Source organism: Sinocyclocheilus rhinocerous, unplaced genomic scaffold, assembly GCF_001515625.1.
Source record: "Sinocyclocheilus rhinocerous isolate Xijiao unplaced genomic scaffold, SAMN03320098_v1.1 scaffold444, whole genome shotgun sequence".
Classification (NCBI taxonomy): Eukaryota; Metazoa; Chordata; class Actinopteri; order Cypriniformes; family Cyprinidae; genus Sinocyclocheilus; species Sinocyclocheilus rhinocerous.
The window spans coordinates 963,393-981,656 of record NW_015645540.1 but is presented as its reverse complement, the minus strand read 5'-3'; the positions used below and the strand labels follow the sequence as shown (position 1 = coordinate 981,656).

At 36.4% G+C, this 18,264-nt stretch overlaps 1 protein-coding gene across 1 annotated transcript in view; it reads left to right on the top strand.

Annotated features, from left to right (window-relative positions):
• LOC107706285 (uncharacterized) overlaps nucleotides 1–18,264 on the top strand; it is a 162,369-nt gene that overhangs the window by 59,850 nt on the left and 84,255 nt on the right. Inside the window, exon 2 of the mRNA XM_016509964.1 lies at nucleotides 16,237–17,931. Coding sequence (XP_016365450.1) covers nucleotides 16,480–17,931 — 1,452 coding nt within the window. The 5' untranslated portion in view covers nucleotides 16,237–16,479. The remainder of the gene's footprint in view (nucleotides 1–16,236; nucleotides 17,932–18,264) is intronic.

Genomic DNA, 18,264 nt, shown 5'->3' with positions numbered 1-18,264 from the left:
ATGGTCCTTCACAGAGCGCGTCACACGTGAGCGGTTAATCACGTGCGCCGACATGCAGTTGGATCGTTCTTTTCTCTTTACTGTTATCACCGTCATATTGTCAAAGTGTCTAATTCTAACATTTGGTAATATTTCTATTCAAAATCGCGATTCCTCGATTTCTAAAAAATTAAATCGTGGCAAAACAATAAATTCGAATTAATCGATAAAATCTGGAAAATCGCCCAGCCCTAGTTGGCAATATAGTCACAGAAGTGCCTCAGGTGTATCACAAAACCCAAAAACAAACTTAAAGTCTTATCTATTTTTAGCAGCCCACAACACTAGCATTCAGCTAGCACTGCTGCGAGCTTGTTAGCTTGATCAGTACCTCCAGCCATAGTGAATCCCTAAAGCCTAGAACTAAGCAAAGGTATAGCTCTAATTCTATAACCCTTCACAAGTAAATTGTGATATAGTAAGAAAGCGTCTGATTCGGATGTATTTGGGTTCACGTAAGATGTCAGTTCTGAGCGTTGATAGCAGGGCTATTTAACAGACGGCTTAAACAAAGCCAATCGATCTGTGTTTGCTGAAGAAGTTCACTTTATCGTCATTCAGCTAGAGGATGTGCCCTGTGGAGCTACTGTATTGCTGCTTTTTTGCTCTTTTCATAGACGTTTCAGAGACTAGATTGTAACTATAGGCAACAATGGAAGTGTTTGTTGTTGTATGAACGAATTTGAGCAGTTTTTAGAAAGGCTTGAGGTTAAAGATCTTGGCTGCTAATCACAAATCTGTAGGTTCAGACCTCGCAAGGATTGATCAATGGATCGCACCCTTGAGCAAGACACTTTACCCCAAGTAACGCCACAGGAGTTACTTGGGGTACCCTTCCATAATAAGCGTATTGTAAATTGCTCTGGATGAAATTATCAGCTTAATGACAAACGAGTAGTAATTAGTAAAATGAGCTATTAAGGGTCATTATTCTCTTTCAGGCTTTATGACAAAGGCATTGTCTTTTTCTTATGGATTGTAATGTTTGAAATGTTAACATTTCTTCATTACAGCCTTTAATATTTAAATTGGTTTGTCAATTTAACATGTTAATTAAGTGAGAATAATAAATAAAATAATAAATAACACCAGAGCAATTACAATGACATTTTAAGTGCCATATTCGTGTTTTTGCAAGTAGCCTATGCTACTATAAGTGAGCCACATATACAAAGACCGTTCAAAGTTTAAAAGATCCCTAAAAACATCTTAAACAAGCCTCAACTGGTTTGCTAGTCTTAACTGGCCTCCAACCTGGTCAGAATATAGGATGGTTTTAGAGGGGTTTTGGTAATTTTTCAGCTGGTCAGGCTGGGAGTCCAGCTAGACTAATGGAAGACCAGATGAAACTAAGCCATTTTAAACTGGTTTAAGCTGTGTTTTTCTTCTTCTAAAACCATTTTTCATCTATTCCAACACTTTCTCATGGTAATTCATACCTATTATATGTTTTGGGGAATTGGTGGCTAATTAATATGAATTCGTACAGTCTAATTCATACATTTCGCAGTAATATGAAGTCTTTGAATTGTCTTCATTTGGGGGCTTTTCTCAGTTAATGTTGATTTCTTAATTAACCAGCATATCATGTAAATAATTCAATTAAAATGTACTCAACTGACATCATCTTGACATATTTGCCTTATTAACTTTGTGTAAACATGTAGTGAATCCACACAAACACATATATAGAGCTTTTGCAAAGGCCATTCAGTAAAATGTCAGGTGCTGTTCTGAAGGGATCAGATAGCTTTTTGATGTCAAGAGCCACTGAGGCAGAAGAAGAAGAAAGACTCTTGATGGGCATCAGGTGTAATTTCAGCAAATGTTTCCGCACTTTCTGACTCACTCAGTAAATCTTCTTTGGCAACGCTCTGTCTGTGAAACACTGGCATACATGTGTTGCTAAACTGATGACTGAGCAGAAGTTATCATTATGAGATCTAACTAGACAACTTGAAAGTCCATTTTCCAGTGTATAGTGCAGCGTAAAAATAAAATTGTAACCCTCCTTACCATCTTTCACAAACGACTCGGTTAGAATCATTAAATCATAAAACAAACACAGAGGTGAATGGAAACAGATTTCAATAAATAAAGCAATTATTTGCCGGTTTACTGGAACTGCAAAATAATACTTGGTTAAATTTCAATATTAGTGACGATAAATTGAAATCAGTGACATACAAATGGTTATTAAAGCAGATGTTGTGGCTCACACATCTTCTAACAGCTTTTTCATAAAGGTTTACTTTTGGAGATGTTAACGGATATGAAAGTATTGCACTTGTTGGAAGACGATATTTTAATTTGTTGTTTTTTTGCTAAGAAGAAAATTAATTTACGTGGTTTTGGGACTTTAGCGCATTTATTAAGTGAGAGTTTTGAGGTTTATGGAAGTGAGATGGGGCTCATTGCATGATTACACTTTTATAATAAAAACAATGCAAAATCTTTATTTTTTTTGCCCTGTTAATTAGCATATTAGATTTCTGAAGGATCATGTTACACTGGAGTAATAGCTGCTGAAAATTCATGAATCACGTGAATAAATTACATTTTTAAATATATTTAAATAAAAAAACATTATTTTAAATTATAATATTATTTCACATTTAATTATTCTAAACTTTTGATCAGTAGTGCATATATGTCTTGCCATTGGCAAAAGGTTAATTTTAGACCAAACACATATATAGAGCTTTTGCAAAGGCCATTCAGTAAAATGTCAGGTGCTGTTCTGAAGGGATCAGATAGCTTTTTGATGTCAAGAGCCACTGAGGCAGAAGAAGAAGAAAGACTCTTGATGGGCATCAGGTGTAATTTCAGCAAATGTTTCCGCACTTTCTGACTCACTCAGTAAATCTTCTTTGGCAACGCTCTGTCTGTGAAACACTGGCATACATGTGTTGCTAAACTGATGACTGAGCAGAAGTTATCATTATGAGATCTAACTAGACAACTTGAAAGTCCATTTTCCAGTGTATAGTGCAGCGTAAAAATAAAATTGTAACCCTCCTTACCATCTTTCACAAACGACTCGGTTAGAATCATTAAATCATAAAACAAACACAGAGGTGAATGGAAACAGATTTCAATAAATAAAGCAATTATTTGCCGGTTTACTGGAACTGCAAAATAATACTTGGTTAAATTTCAATATTAGTGACGATAAATTGAAATCAGTGACATACAAATGGTTATTAAAGCAGATGTTGTGGCTCACACATCTTCTAACAGCTTTTTCATAAAGGTTTACTTTTGGAGATGTTAACGGATATGAAAGTATTGCACTTGTTGGAAGACGATATTTTAATTTGTTGTTTTTTTGCTAAGAAGAAAATTAATTTACGTGGTTTTGGGACTTTAGCGCATTTATTAAGTGAGAGTTTTGAGGTTTATGGAAGTGAGATGGGGCTCATTGCATGATTACACTTTTATAATAAAAACAATGCAAAATCTTTTTTTTTTTTGCCCTGTTAATTAGCATATTAGATTTCTGAAGGATCATGTTACACTGATAGCTGCTGAAAATTCATGAATCACGTGAATAAATTACATTTTTAAATATATTTAAATAAAAAAACATTATTTTAAATTGTAATATTATTTCACATTTAATTATTCTAAACTTTTGATCAGTAGTGCATATATGTCTTGCCATTGGCAAAAGGTTAATTTTAGACTGCAAACACGTCAAATACCAAAAGGTTTCTTATCTTATCTCTTGCTGTTTGCTAACCCCATTGCATCTCTTGTAGCCATTTATGAATTATTAAAAGCTCAGTAATGTGTGTGAATACTGATTATGTTATTAATGAGGTGCTTATGACAGTGGGGTCAGAGGGAGGCCATGTTCACCATTTTCCCACTGTACTTTTAGCGTCCAAGAACCATCAGCCATAATCAGATTTCCGATGGCAAGATTTCTCCAGTTGGCTTGTGGTGTGGGAGGCAGATTGATTGTCACTTATAGGCTGTTTTGTAACAGGGGGCTCGGAGATTGTTTATCTCTCTTTGCTCTTGTCCCGTTTCATCTGCCGATTGCTGAGTTTTCATTTCCTCTCCTCCGCTTGCCCCGGCGGAAGCGCTCTCAGCGTGCCAAAGCCCTGCGAGGTTTTAAACCCCTTTTTGTCTTTTGTGTTAAAATGATCCTTTTATATTAATCCTCCAGACGGGAACCACCCTGAAGTTGACTTATCCTTGGCACTTATCAGAACGTGAAAACCATCTGATTATGCTCCCTCTGTCCTTTTCAGTCTACGATCGTGTTTATTTTCACCCCTTCCAGCTTGTTTCTTGAGTGTTCCAAGAGAGGCAGCATTTTAAAAAACACTGGCCCCCCATCGACACCCCATGCTGGCGTAGTCACGGCATACTGATCAGCAGTTTATTAATTTCACCTCAGGTAAAATACAATTGTAGGATGATGGATTTTATCCATTTAGATGTAGATACATCCCCCTTTTGCAAACAGAATGCCCCGTGTATTATCCCTCTGCGCTTTGGCAGTTTCCCCCAGTTGCTGTGGCTCTCAGATCTCTTGTTTCACACTCAAGCTTTTGTGAGGGAGGGAAGACTGACTCTCTCAAAGTCATTTTGTACTTCTGTGACACTGAAGGTCTCGCAGCAGGGAGCACCTGCAGTCACACTCCGCACAGCATTAGTTTGCCTATATTTGTAGGCGGAGCTTTGATTTATTGACAGGGGCAATAAAGAGACAAATACTAGGCTTTTTCTTTCCTTTTTCCCTTTTGGTCCAGAATGTTGTTCCCTTGAGCACTACAGCAAGAGAGGCGAAAAACATAACAAAGCTAGCTTTATTTATTTCCACTGCCATGTGTGGGATAATGTTTCCTAGACTGCAAGTGCGCTTCTGATCTGAAATCAACTGCGGAATGTGTATTATGAAGAGTAAGTGAGTTTTCGAGAACATTATAGTAGCTCTGTTCCAAAACCTAGATAGCTGCCTTACTGCCTACATACTAACTGAAATACAACTTCAGACGTGACTGATTTGGAACACTTTATATAGGCAGCAACTCAACTGGGCATCATCCAAACAGCACTCAGTCTGCTATAATAAACATGCATTGAACACACCATTTTCTGGTTAAAATGTAGTTTAGTCTGGGTTTTTATGTTTTATATATGTTTCTAATAATGTAATTATTAAAATAATTTCAGATCAGTTACTGGCCAATATTAGAATTTTATGTATTTATTAATTAATTACTATTTTTATTTTTTTAGTGATTAGACATATTTTTTAATGATGAGACATTTTTATGCATTATTTTCATATTGTATGTTTATTTATGCATGCTCAATTCCCTAATTTTTACATTCAGATTATCTTGGCCAGCATCTAACGCTTACTTAAAGTTAATCTTTAAAAACACTAATAATTTAATAACACTGTACTCTTTAACGAATCTCAAAATTAATATCCATTTTTTCATAATTTCATAAGTATCATTTGTGCTATTTAAAGTAAATTTTTTTTTGCTGAATTATTTATTATTATTATTATTATTATTATTATTTATTTTTTACTCGTTTTTTTTTTTCACTGAAATTATCATAGTGCATACTGGGATTGTCTTACTTGAGAAAGATACATTTGATGCTGCTTAAAATTCGGTCATAGCAAGATCTTTTAGGGAGCAGTGTAATTAAGTTGCCTAGTTTTTGGAACAGCCTTGACGTTGAACGCGTGCTTATGATGTCTTACACCCCCAAAGCGCAGTAGGCTTTGGAATGGAGCGTTTATGTAGCACATTGTCTGCATGAATGTATTTCTGGCTTTCTGATTGAGAACAGTGTTTTGTGGGTAGGTGTTATATCTGTAAGAGTGAGAAATAAATGGCGAGTAAGGAGTACGGAGGAGAATTGTAATTAAAATGTTCAGTCTCGTTAAGTTGGTGACAGCCTTCACTGCACCATGGTTTCCGGCGATCGATGGAAAAGATCTGCCTCCAATACTAACGAACCAAGAGATTTCGAAGCCTTGGGGAGAAGGAGAATTAATTACAAATATTTATGGCCCCAATTAATCAGTTCAGTGAGATACTCTGATTGTCCGTGGGATGTATGGATGCATGTCGCATGAAGCGAAAGGCAAGTCTGAAAAAGATCTGATGCTGTCTCTTTCTGCTGTTCAACACACACACACACACACACACACACACACACTCCAGTTTAAGGAGCGACTGCTCCCGACAGCTTCAGCCATACACTTTTACCCTACATTGATTCCCCTAACAGCGTCAGAGAGACCAGATAGTGACAGGGGCATTGTGCTCAGTCTCTCACTCGCATATGCTGTTCATGTTGAGCAAGGATACACTCCCACCACAGATGTGACAATGTCGATACGCTGGTTTACTCTATGCTCTCAGCTGTTACCCTGGTGCCCATGACAATAGAGCAGTCCAGCCACCTGTATTTTACGTCCCTCGCATGAACCATTATTAGATGGGCATCAGCATAGGGATCATTACATGTCCCCATCACTTTTTGAAATAGATTGCAGAAGGATTTAATTCAGTGGAAGCATAGTTGTTCCAAGGATAGCAGCAATTTTGTCATATAATTACACTTAATGCCAATTGATGCTTATTGTTTCTATATTATATTATACAACATTTACCTGTCCACTTTCTGTAAATATGGTTTGATGTTGCAGTTTGTCTGTTGTAGCAAAACAGTACTTTAAGCATGAATGGCTCTAATGGAAATATTTATTATTAAATTTATATACAGGTCAGGGGGCATGATTAATTGCATAATTTTTTTGTCTCACATTACTTTCTTTATGATTAATCACACTAACATAATGAATTAACTGGAAAGCACTAAAATAAATGTGTTCCTGCGTCAGGTATGGAATATAAATAGTTTATTAAAACAGTAGGGCGGATCAGAACCCTAAATCCTTGTATGCAAATGAAAATGCTACCATGGCTTTCATATAAAACATATACCACAAGTTCTTTTAAGCACTTGAATTGGTTGACAAGAATGATCGCTATTTCAAATCACTGTTTGAATTTAGCTTTATGTTGAATTGCCACTCACCATGCTATTGAATTGTTGTTTAAATAATTTAGTTTATAAGCAAAGTATTATAATAGTTTACATTTCAGTTTTGAACTGAAGAAATATTCTAATTAAGCATATTCTTATGGTGCATTCAAGTCCTCCAGGGAAGTCTGCAAATACAGAGGTGTGTTCAAATAACTTTGGTCGAAACAAGATGGCGATTTACCTTTTCAGCATAAAATTCAACAAGGTTTTCTAGAATTCCTACTTGTACTTAGGACTTTGTGATGACATTCATGCACGTTCAACACGTAGAAATGATTTTTCCGACATGACTTTAATGCACCGTTAATAATATTCATGAGTCATCTCCATGACCTCACAACCAGCATTTCTTCTTGTTTAGGTCCCATCCACTTTTAATGCAAAGTGTGATTAACGTTTAGCACAACTATTCGTTTGCTGACTTTGCTTACTTTACTGTTTAATTCTTCTTCATTCTTCATGTTGGCAACAGCTTTATTGATTTCTGCCGTAGAAAGGGATCTTTGTAGCTTTTTGTAGCCTTAAGAAATTCCTCTTTTTTTGTCACTTGGCTCCATCAGTGGAGCGTAGGCAGAGCTGCATCAAAACCAAATATTCTGCAAAGTATTGTAATGGATAACCTTTTTTTTCTGCTGAAGTAAGACGTGTTACTTGTACATGCACTATGCAGGTTAATTCAGGGCAGAATTTTGAATCACAATGGGATCTTTTTTCCCACAAGGTCCAGATCTGCACATACATTTGTATACTAGATGGGTGAGTAAATAGGGCAAGCGAAATATGCAAAGACAAATTGTGCAACTTATTATTCTCTGTGTGCATGTTTTGGGGACTGTAGCATTTAAATGTATCCAGCATGGTTACTTGTCATTTTGCAGATACTTTATTTAAAGTAACACTGTAATTGGAGGGACAGTCTGCCTGGAGCAGAGGCACTTAAACAAGCTGGTGTTAAGAGCCTTAGTCAGGGCAGAGCGAGGTTAAGTGTCTCACTCAGGAGCACAACAGTGGTAGAGCAAGAGTGCTGTCACAGAACCTGTCCAGTGGGACACTCCTTCCTGGAACTAAACCAGCGACCTTTGTGTTAGCAACCTGGATCTTTGTAGTGTTAGACTGCATCTTCTTTCCCACCTACTATTGAATTATAAGTTTATAACTTATAAATTATAAGTTTATTTGTTTGATGTCTGGAGCTAATTTAGATGATGAACCAATGAAGTAGTTTTGGTTTTAACATTGATTGTACACAAACTGTACAAATGTACATGTAAATATATACACAGAAATCCCTAATTATTTCATTTTTATGGATGTTTTCCATATGTAGGTTATAACTGTATCTAACAGTTGAAAAGCTGAAATTTGATTTTTATTTTTTCCCCATTTCGACCAGTTTCCTTGTTTATGTGTTATAAATTTGTTTAAGTTACAGAGAAACAAAATAACCAAATAATTTATTTTTTATTTTCAGCATTTTCAACATAAATTGCCATTTGGAACCTATTTCACCTTCTTAATGTGACACATTTCTGAGTGAAACATTCATTGAGTGAAAAATATTTGAATGAGGCTTGAATATTTGGGAATTGGAAATTGACTGGATTGTGAAAAGTGAGTGTTACATAACAGAATGGAGTCAAAACTAAATATACATAAAAATAAATATGGCCAATTTGGATTTCATGTTGATATTTTAAGTATTTGTCCACTACCTTTAAATGTCCAAATATTACACTGGAGTTTATTTTAGAATTCCCATTCGCTTTCTTCTTCATCTTTACTCTTTATTTAATACACTCCCACCACAGATGTGACAATGTCGATACGCTGGTTTACTCTATGCTCTCAGCTGTTACCCTGGTGCCCATGACAATAGAGCAGTCCAGCCACCTGTATTTTACGTCCCTCGCATGAACCATTATTAGATGGGCATCAGCATAGGGATCATTACATGTCCCCATCACTTTTTGAAATAGATTGCAGAAGGATTTAATTCAGTGGAAGCATAGTTGTTCCAAGGATAGCAGCAATTTTGTCATATAATTACACTTAATGCCAATTGATGCTTATTGTTTCTATATTATATTATACAACATTTACCTGTCCACTTTCTGTAAATATGGTTTGATGTTGCAGTTTGTCTGTTGTAGCAAAACAGTACTTTAAGCATGAATGGCTCTAATGGAAATATTTATTATTAAATTTATATACAGGTCAGGGGGCATGATTAATTGCATAATTTTTTTGTCTCACATTACTTTCTTTATGATTAATCACACTAACATAATGAATTAACTGGAAAGCACTAAAATAAATGTGTTCCTGCGTCAGGTATGGAATATAAATAGTTTATTAAAACAGTAGGGCGGATCAGAACCCTAAATCCTTGTATGCAAATGAAAATGCTACCATGGCTTTCATATAAAACATATACCACAAGTTCTTTTAAGCACTTGAATTGGTTGACAAGAATGATCGCTATTTCAAATCACTGTTTGAATTTAGCTTTATGTTGAATTGCCACTCACCATGCTATTGAATTGTTGTTTAAATAATTTAGTTTATAAGCAAAGTATTATAATAGTTTACATTTCAGTTTTGAACTGAAGAAATATTCTAATTAAGCATATTCTTATGGTGCATTCAAGTCCTCCAGGGAAGTCTGCAAATACAGAGGTGTGTTCAAATAACTTTGGTCGAAACAAGATGGCGATTTACCTTTTCAGCATAAAATTCAACAAGGTTTTCTAGAATTCCTACTTGTACTTAGTACTTTGTGATGACATTCATGCACGTTCAACACGTAGAAATGATTTTTCCGACATGACTTTAATGCACCGTTAATAATATTCATGAGTCATCTCCATGACCTCACAACCAGCATTTCTTCTTGTTTAGGTCCCATCCACTTTTAATGCAAAGTGTGATTAACGTTTAGCACAACTATTCGTTTGCTGACTTTGCTTACTTTACTGTTTAATTCTTCTTCATTCTTCATGTTGGCAACAGCTTTATTGATTTCTGCCGTAGAAAGGGATCTTTGTAGCTTTTTGTAGCCTTAAGAAATTCCTCTTTTTTTGTCACTTGGCTCCATCAGTGGAGCGTAGGCAGAGCTGCATCAAAACCAAATATTCTGCAAAGTATTGTAATGGATAACCTTTTTTTTCTGCTGAAGTAAGACGTGTTACTTGTACATGCACTATGCAGGTTAATTCAGGGCAGAATTTTGAATCACAATGGGATCTTTTTTCCCACAAGGTCCAGATCTGCACATACATTTGTATACTAGATGGGTGAGTAAATAGGGCAAGCGAAATATGCAAAGACAAATTGTGCAACTTATTATTCTCTGTGTGCATGTTTTGGGGACTGTAGCATTTAAATGTATCCAGCATGGTTACTTGTCATTTTGCAGATACTTTATTTAAAGTAACACTGTAATTGGAGGGACAGTCTGCCTGGAGCAGAGGCACTTAAACAAGCTGGTGTTAAGAGCCTTAGTCAGGGCAGAGCGAGGTTAAGTGTCTCACTCAGGAGCACAACAGTGGTAGAGCAAGAGTGCTGTCACAGAACCTGTCCAGTGGGACACTCCTTCCTGGAACTAAACCAGCGACCTTTGTGTTAGCAACCTGGATCTTTGTAGTGTTAGACTGCATCTTCTTTCCCACCTACTATTGAATTATAAGTTTATAACTTATAAATTATAAGTTTATTTGTTTGATGTCTGGAGCTAATTTAGATGATGAACCAATGAAGTAGTTTTGGTTTTAACATTGATTGTACACAAACTGTACAAATGTACATGTAAATATATACACAGAAATCCCTAATTATTTCATTTTTATGGATGTTTTCCATATGTAGGTTATAACTGTATCTAACAGTTGAAAAGCTGAAATTTGATTTTTATTTTTTCCCCATTTCGACCAGTTTCCTTGTTTATGTGTTATAAATTTGTTTAAGTTACAGAGAAACAAAATAACCAAATAATTTATTTTTTATTTTCAGCATTTTCAACATAAATTGCCATTTGGAACCTATTTCACCTTCTTAATGTGACACATTTCTGAGTGAAACATTCATTGAGTGAAAAATATTTGAATGAGGCTTGAATATTTGGGAATTGGAAATTGACTGGATTGTGAAAAGTGAGTGTTACATAACAGAATGGAGTCAAAACTAAATATACATAAAAATAAATATGGCCAATTTGGATTTCATGTTGATATTTTTTAAGTATTTGTCCACTACCTTTAAATGTCCAAATATTACACTGGAGTTTATTTTAGAATTCCCATTCGCTTTCTTCTTTATCTTTACTCTTTATTTAAAGGCAGTTTGATTTCATAAAATGACTTTAAATGTGAAACATCTGTACTGCAGCTGTAAAAAAACAAACAAACATGTTTTTAAAAAAGAAACAGCTGTTGTGTGTTATGAAAACGTGACACACCACACTTTTATTGTTTTCAGTACTTGCATTACGTACAGTCATCGCCACTACAAATATTCCTACACTCTATTCTGCAGTCTATTAACTAGAAACTTGTCTCTACTGTCCAAATCCAAATCTGCGCCCAAGTTATGACCGTCAAGCCATCAATAATAAGTCAGCCAGTGTGAAAAAAGTTCCTTTCTAATGAATCTAATCTAAAGAAACTGTCACTGCTGGCAAGAAGATTTCACTGCCTCTGCAATTTTGCCTCTACGTAGTTTTCAAGCTTGTTAAATTGAGAGCACGACAATCTATCAGCAGTTTCCTATCAACCCTATCTGCATGAATGATTTGTTTGGAGCGTATTCATCTGTTGTTTAAGCAAAAACAAATCCATTTCTGTATGAAACTTAACTGCTTTGCACCAGCAAACAGCTGTTTTAATTTGTTCATTGTATAAAGCTGCTGCTGGGAAGACTTGGATCCCGTTGTAGCACAGTAATGTTTTTTTAATTTTATTTTTTATTTATTTGTATAATCTACCATTAAGATAAATTACCATTAAGACTCTCGGCTTCAGGTTCATTTAGTTTAGCATCAGTGCAGGTGCCAGACAGCCATCAATCCCAATGTCACTGCAGAGATTGGCTGATTGATCGAAGCGAGTCAAAGCGCAGAAGGTGAGAGAGGTTAAAGCACAATAGAGGGAAGCAGAGGATAACATATTAAAACAATGCTGCGAAATGGAAAAAGGCAGTTTGATTTCATAAAATGACTTTAAATGTGAAACATCTGTACTGCAGCTGTAAAAAAACAAACAAACATGTTTTTAAAAAAGAAACAGCTGTTGTGTGTTATGAAAACGTGACACACCACACTTTTATTGTTTTCAGTACTTGCATTACGTACAGTCATCGCCACTACAAATATTCCTACACTCTATTCTGCAGTCTATTAACTAGAAACTTGTCTCTACTGTCCAAATCCAAATCTGCGCCCAAGTTATGACCGTCAAGCCATCAATAATAAGTCAGCCAGTGTGAAAAAAGTTCCTTTCTAATGAATCTAATCTAAAGAAACTGTCACTGCTGGCAAGAAGATTTCACTGCCTCTGCAATTTTGCCTCTACGTAGTTTTCAAGCTTGTTAAATTGAGAGCACGACAATCTATCGGCAGTTTCCTATCAACCCTATCTGCATGAATGATTTGTTTGGAGCGTATTCATCTGTGGTTTAAGCAAAAACAAATCCATTTCTGTATGAAACTTAACTGCTTTGCACCAGCAAACAGCTGTTTTAATTTGTTCATTGTATAAAGCTGCTGCTGGGAAGACTTGGATCCCGTTGTAGCACAGTAATGTTTTTTTAATTTTATTTTTTATTTATTTGTATAATCTACCATTAAGATAAATTACCATTAAGACTCTCGGCTTCAGGTTCATTTAGTTTAGCATCAGTGCAGGTGCCAGACAGCCATCAATCCCAATGTCACTGCAGAGATTGGCTGATTGATCGAAGCGAGTCAAAGTGCAGAAGGTGAGAGAGGTTAAAGCACAATAGAGGGAAGCAGAGGATAACATATTAAAACAATGCTGTGAAATGGAAAGGGCCAGGCAGAGAGAGACAGGTGGTGAGTGGGAGGAGGTGACGAAAGAGAAAATATAACATGAACAGAAAAGCTTTTAGGAGATAGGAGGAATATTTGTTAAGGAATGAATGGTTGTGTGAATAATCAGGAGGGAGAGGGAACGAGGGAGTTTAGGGATCCTGTGAGGATACGCAGGATTCGGTTATACTTCAGTAGGCGTGTTGACAAGACCCAGAGCGCCGCTACTGTACTAGCATGTCACAGCATTTACAGCGGACATAACACTCACAACGCATTACTCAGCAATTATCACAGCTGGGCTTCTTACACTTGGTTAATGTAATCCTCGGTTATCTTATTCATGTTTCACACAGTTCATACTCTATTCATGGTTAGTAATTCATAGACTTCACACTGTGCGTTTGTTAATGCTGGGTTAAAGTTCTTATTTGGATATTCATGAGGTGATTAACATTGATTGACAGGATGTGACCTGTTTTAATAACTGCTTGTCTGTCTGTGGGAATGTCATCGTGTTATCGCTCTGGTTGTCTTGTGTCTGCTGAAAATATGCTAAATAATAGCATAGCTTTATTGATCCTGTAAAAGTTGTGATGAAACGGAAGCACTGACAGTATTTTTTTCCATATTAGGATGTAAATTCAAGTGAAACAGATTATTAAAAAAGAAGAAAAAAAAAGATTGGTTGGCAGATTTGAATGCAATCTTATTGTAAGAGAGGGGCGGGGTTTAAGCAGACTAAATGATCGGAGAAGTCTCCAGAGAGACGCCCATCGTTTCACCTGAAGATGGAGTTATGACATTTGGAAAAAAAAAAAAAAACTGTGTATGAATGAATCATTCACAGTAAGATCATTGACATGCATTTAGAAAATAGTGTGAATTTTCATTTCACATTTGACTTTGACTTTTCATTTTCACATCACTGTTTCCCTCAGACATGGGTGCATGGAAATTTTCTGCAACTGTACAAAGCACATGAATATTTAATATGACAAGTACTGAAGCTGTTCATAATTGGTTGTCTGTTGCTAAACAACTCACCATGGCATTCTGGCATCACAAAGTATACTTTTGGCACAATTATTTTAACTTGCCAAATCAGTGGTAATCCCCTTTCAAAATGAGTGTTAATGATAGTTAAAACTGACCTTAACCTAGTGTTTAACCAAGAGTTAAATGTAGTGTAGAATCCCTTGTGCATTCGTCTGCAATTACAGTAAATCCACAATAGTGTTTATTCGCTGAATGTCTGAAGCACATTGCACATAAAAATTGTTAAAATCGCCAGTAATTGTCTGATTGGCTGGCTTTATGCAATTTCCAGGGCTCTAACTCTTAACACACTGCTCTTGAGTCAAAGTAGTTCTGTAGTCCACAATTCTTTGTTTTGCAATTATATGTCCCGCAGGGCATCTTTGTTCACATATACAACCCATCATGCAGTGTTATGCAGTTTTACCATTACCATCATTCAACTTACTGTTCATTACTCTTCATAAACACAACTCACACTGCAGTGCTTCGTTGTTCATGTCTACAGAAATCAGACAGCCTCATTCAACATCACACTTAAACTGTAAAATTGCGCAGTTCCTAATGTATTGTGGTAGAAACAGCTTCATTTCCAGGTAATTGAAAAAATCAACCTGTGAAATGATGCATCACCAACTTGGAAGGAGCTTCTATTAGAGAAGTAGATGGCATGCTTGAATGCTTGAAAAGTCTGTCATTCATTTCAGCAAAAAAAAAAAATACGGTTGACGGTTGATGTTTTTTTCCCCTCAGTCCTCAGTTAGCACATGCTTGAATAGATTTTTACCTAAATCAATTTTAACAGATATTTGATATTTGACTCAAAGAACAAACAAACACTTGAACTAGAGCACTTGAACTAGACCTTGAAGTATTGACACAGAAGGGAGGCTCAGAATGAGGTGCTACACTTTAAAAACCACTACAGTTGATTGCAATAAAATGCACATAGGTTGCCCCAAAAATTATATAAAATAAATCACTAGTTTTTTAGACTTCAAGGCCCCCCATTGTCACAGACAATAATTGAAGGTACTTTTCTGGTACTTTTACTGTAATGAAAAAGTTGCTCATTTTAAAACTTTTTAAAATTATTATTATTTACAGAACCTTGAGTGGTAGATTTTTTTGTAATAAATTAAATTATTAAAATAATTAAATCCATTTTTTTCAGGGTTAAAAACATTTTAGAGCTTAACATAACTAGAAAAATGTAAGTCCATTACAAAATTTTTCATGACTTCCCCAGGTCTAGAAATCACACTTTTAAAATGGCCTCATACATTCAGGCTTTCCAAGACCATGAGAACCACTGCAATAAACAAGAGAATATGTGCTGATTAGTGAGACAGTATTGTAAAAGATCGACCCAGAATTTGACACAAGACATATCAAACACACTGATATGAAAGTAATTGAACATACAATATGCAAGCCAATGAGGGTAAAGTGCTTTTTTCATGTATATGTATTTTATTTATTTGTATTCTTTTTTTAACTGTTTTTGCATCATTTATTAAAGTAGGTTAATGTTAATTTATAAATATACAGCAATTCATTTTTAATTCATGGTTGATCATAATACGTCAGCTAATGTAAATTTATACAACTTCAAATGTTTAAAATGTATTATTGCATTACAGTATGTAAACATACAGAACCTTAACTGCAACTTTTTTATATTTAGTCAAATATAAGACAGGAAACAACATGATCCGGATCCAGAGCGCCACTGTGTGCGCTACCCACCAGGACTTTGTCTTCAATGAGCACAAATGAAATGCCATAACACATTTTTCCTATAAGCCTTCTGATGATACTTGCGACATCTGACAGTACAAGAAAATATCAGCCACCTTGGCTCATATTGAATTCTAATGATGCTGCTGATGTTGCTGTCTTGCGATTACTCAGACGTTAATAAATCAGCCTGGCTGTGTGTTCTGCTACCTTGCCTTGTCGTTCCACTTTTAATTAACATACTGCAATGATTAAAGTTTTAACTTAATTATCTTTATCTTTTCTCTTAGGGCATACAACCCTCTGTGGGAAACTGAGTAAAACGTTTCACCAGCACCAAAACACAGAAGCTTTGCTAGATAGAGAGAGATACATAAAGTGAACACAAGTGACTTAAACTGGATGAAGGCGGTGTAATGGAGGAATAAGTGGAGAAGAGTGAAAAGAGAAGAACGAAAGAATGAAGACAAGTGGAAAGCAAACACGTCTTTTCAACAGTTGTTGGTTAAATTAATACATAACAATCGGACGACATGATTGACAGGAGGCTGCTCCTGTTGGTGTCCCTCTGTTTTGTAGGAGGAGGTTGTGTCACTAAGGTTGTTCAGAGAAGGGGAGTGAGCTCAATTCATGCCCAGCATACAGGAAATGGAGCAACTGACCAATGGGATACAAGTCCGGAGAGGAATGGCAATACAATGACAAGACTCAAAGAACTGATTGGTCCTGAGGAAGTTGAAGAGCAGATTACAGCTCACCAGAGCCATGGAGCTTCTCCTGTCTTCACCAAGGAAAACTTTGTTGGGTTTAATGCCAAACCTCCAGTACAAATAAACGAAGACTCAGATCAAGCAGATTTAAAGGTACAAGCACCAATCGATGACACTAGAGACATTTTAGAGTTTAAAAGAAGTAGAAATAACACAAAGAAAGGTGGAAGAGTTGACAAATGGATCCCGATGCACCACAGGACAACTTCTGGCATGCACTTCAACAGAACCAGATTCAAAATCCCTTCAAGATCCAGAGCAAGTTCAAATTCTGCTGTTCACACAACAGTGGGTACAAAAGCAGTCACTCCAGATTCCCCTCGAAAATTGAACCTGACTGGAAGCTTATTAAAACTGATATCTAAAGAGAACCTTGTACGGATTGTGAATTCCCAGCTTCAGAGTGTCCCAGGTCTAAATATTCCAGTTAAAATGAGTCACAGTAGGAAAAGGGATTTGATCAACATGGATCACAGTCAGGTGGAGGCATTTAAAATGAAAAAACAAGACAGGATAGGCACTCCTGAACTTTATAACTCGGACAATCAGACTGCGGAGCTACATTCAAGTACTTCTACAAATACCAGTTTAAATTCAGATCAGACGGTTCACACTGTCTTTAAACAATTTAGCGGATTCAATATGGATCTAGGCGAGGGGGACAGAAAAATGGAGGTGAGAGGTGCACTGGGCTCTGCTTCATGGAAGTACAAACACTTCACTACTCACTTAGCATCAACTCCCCAAAGTGAGATCATGCCCGTCACGGAGACGAATCCCTTGGCTGGTCAGAGCGATATGGGCATATCACACTCTCCGTCTCAGATTGGCTCGGGACATCGGCCTGATGCTTTCAGCTCACTGACTGAGAGGAGTCTTGACATTAAAGAGGAATCAGATCAGAGTGTTCGTATGCCATTCGGTGTCACTCAGAATCCATTGATTCAAATTTCAGAACCCATTGACAGCAGTCACATCCTAAAACTCCCACCAGATCCACAATGGGGAGGGAAGGAGGTGGATAAGAGCGGAGACTCTCGCCCTGGCAGAGATGGACAAGGCCTTGTTTTCCAGGAAATGGATGAGGATGAAGATGAGGAGCGGAATCAACAAAAAGGGGAAATCTCTCGATCCAGAAGACGACGAAGCTGGATCTGGAACCAGTTCTTTGTCATTGAGGAGTATGCTGGTCCAGAACCAGTGCTCATTGGAAGGGTAAGAACCCCTTATGTTTCCCCTAAAAAGATATAGTTATGCCCCGAGTTATATTACGCCCCGAGTCTAGGGGTAGTAAAAATATAGCTCTTAACAGGGCATAATAAATCTGGGTTGTGGTAATGGAATCCCAAGTACGAATCACTCCGGTCGATAATCAAACAAATCCATGATGTTAGTCAGATTAAAGGATTAGATTTATTTTAAAACAAGTAAGTGAAATAAAGAGCATCTCTCCAGGATGTCCCAAAGGCCAAAATAACAAACAAAACAAACCTAGAAAGGAAAAAATAGATAAATAACCTAATCGAATAACGAAATAAAAATACAGCT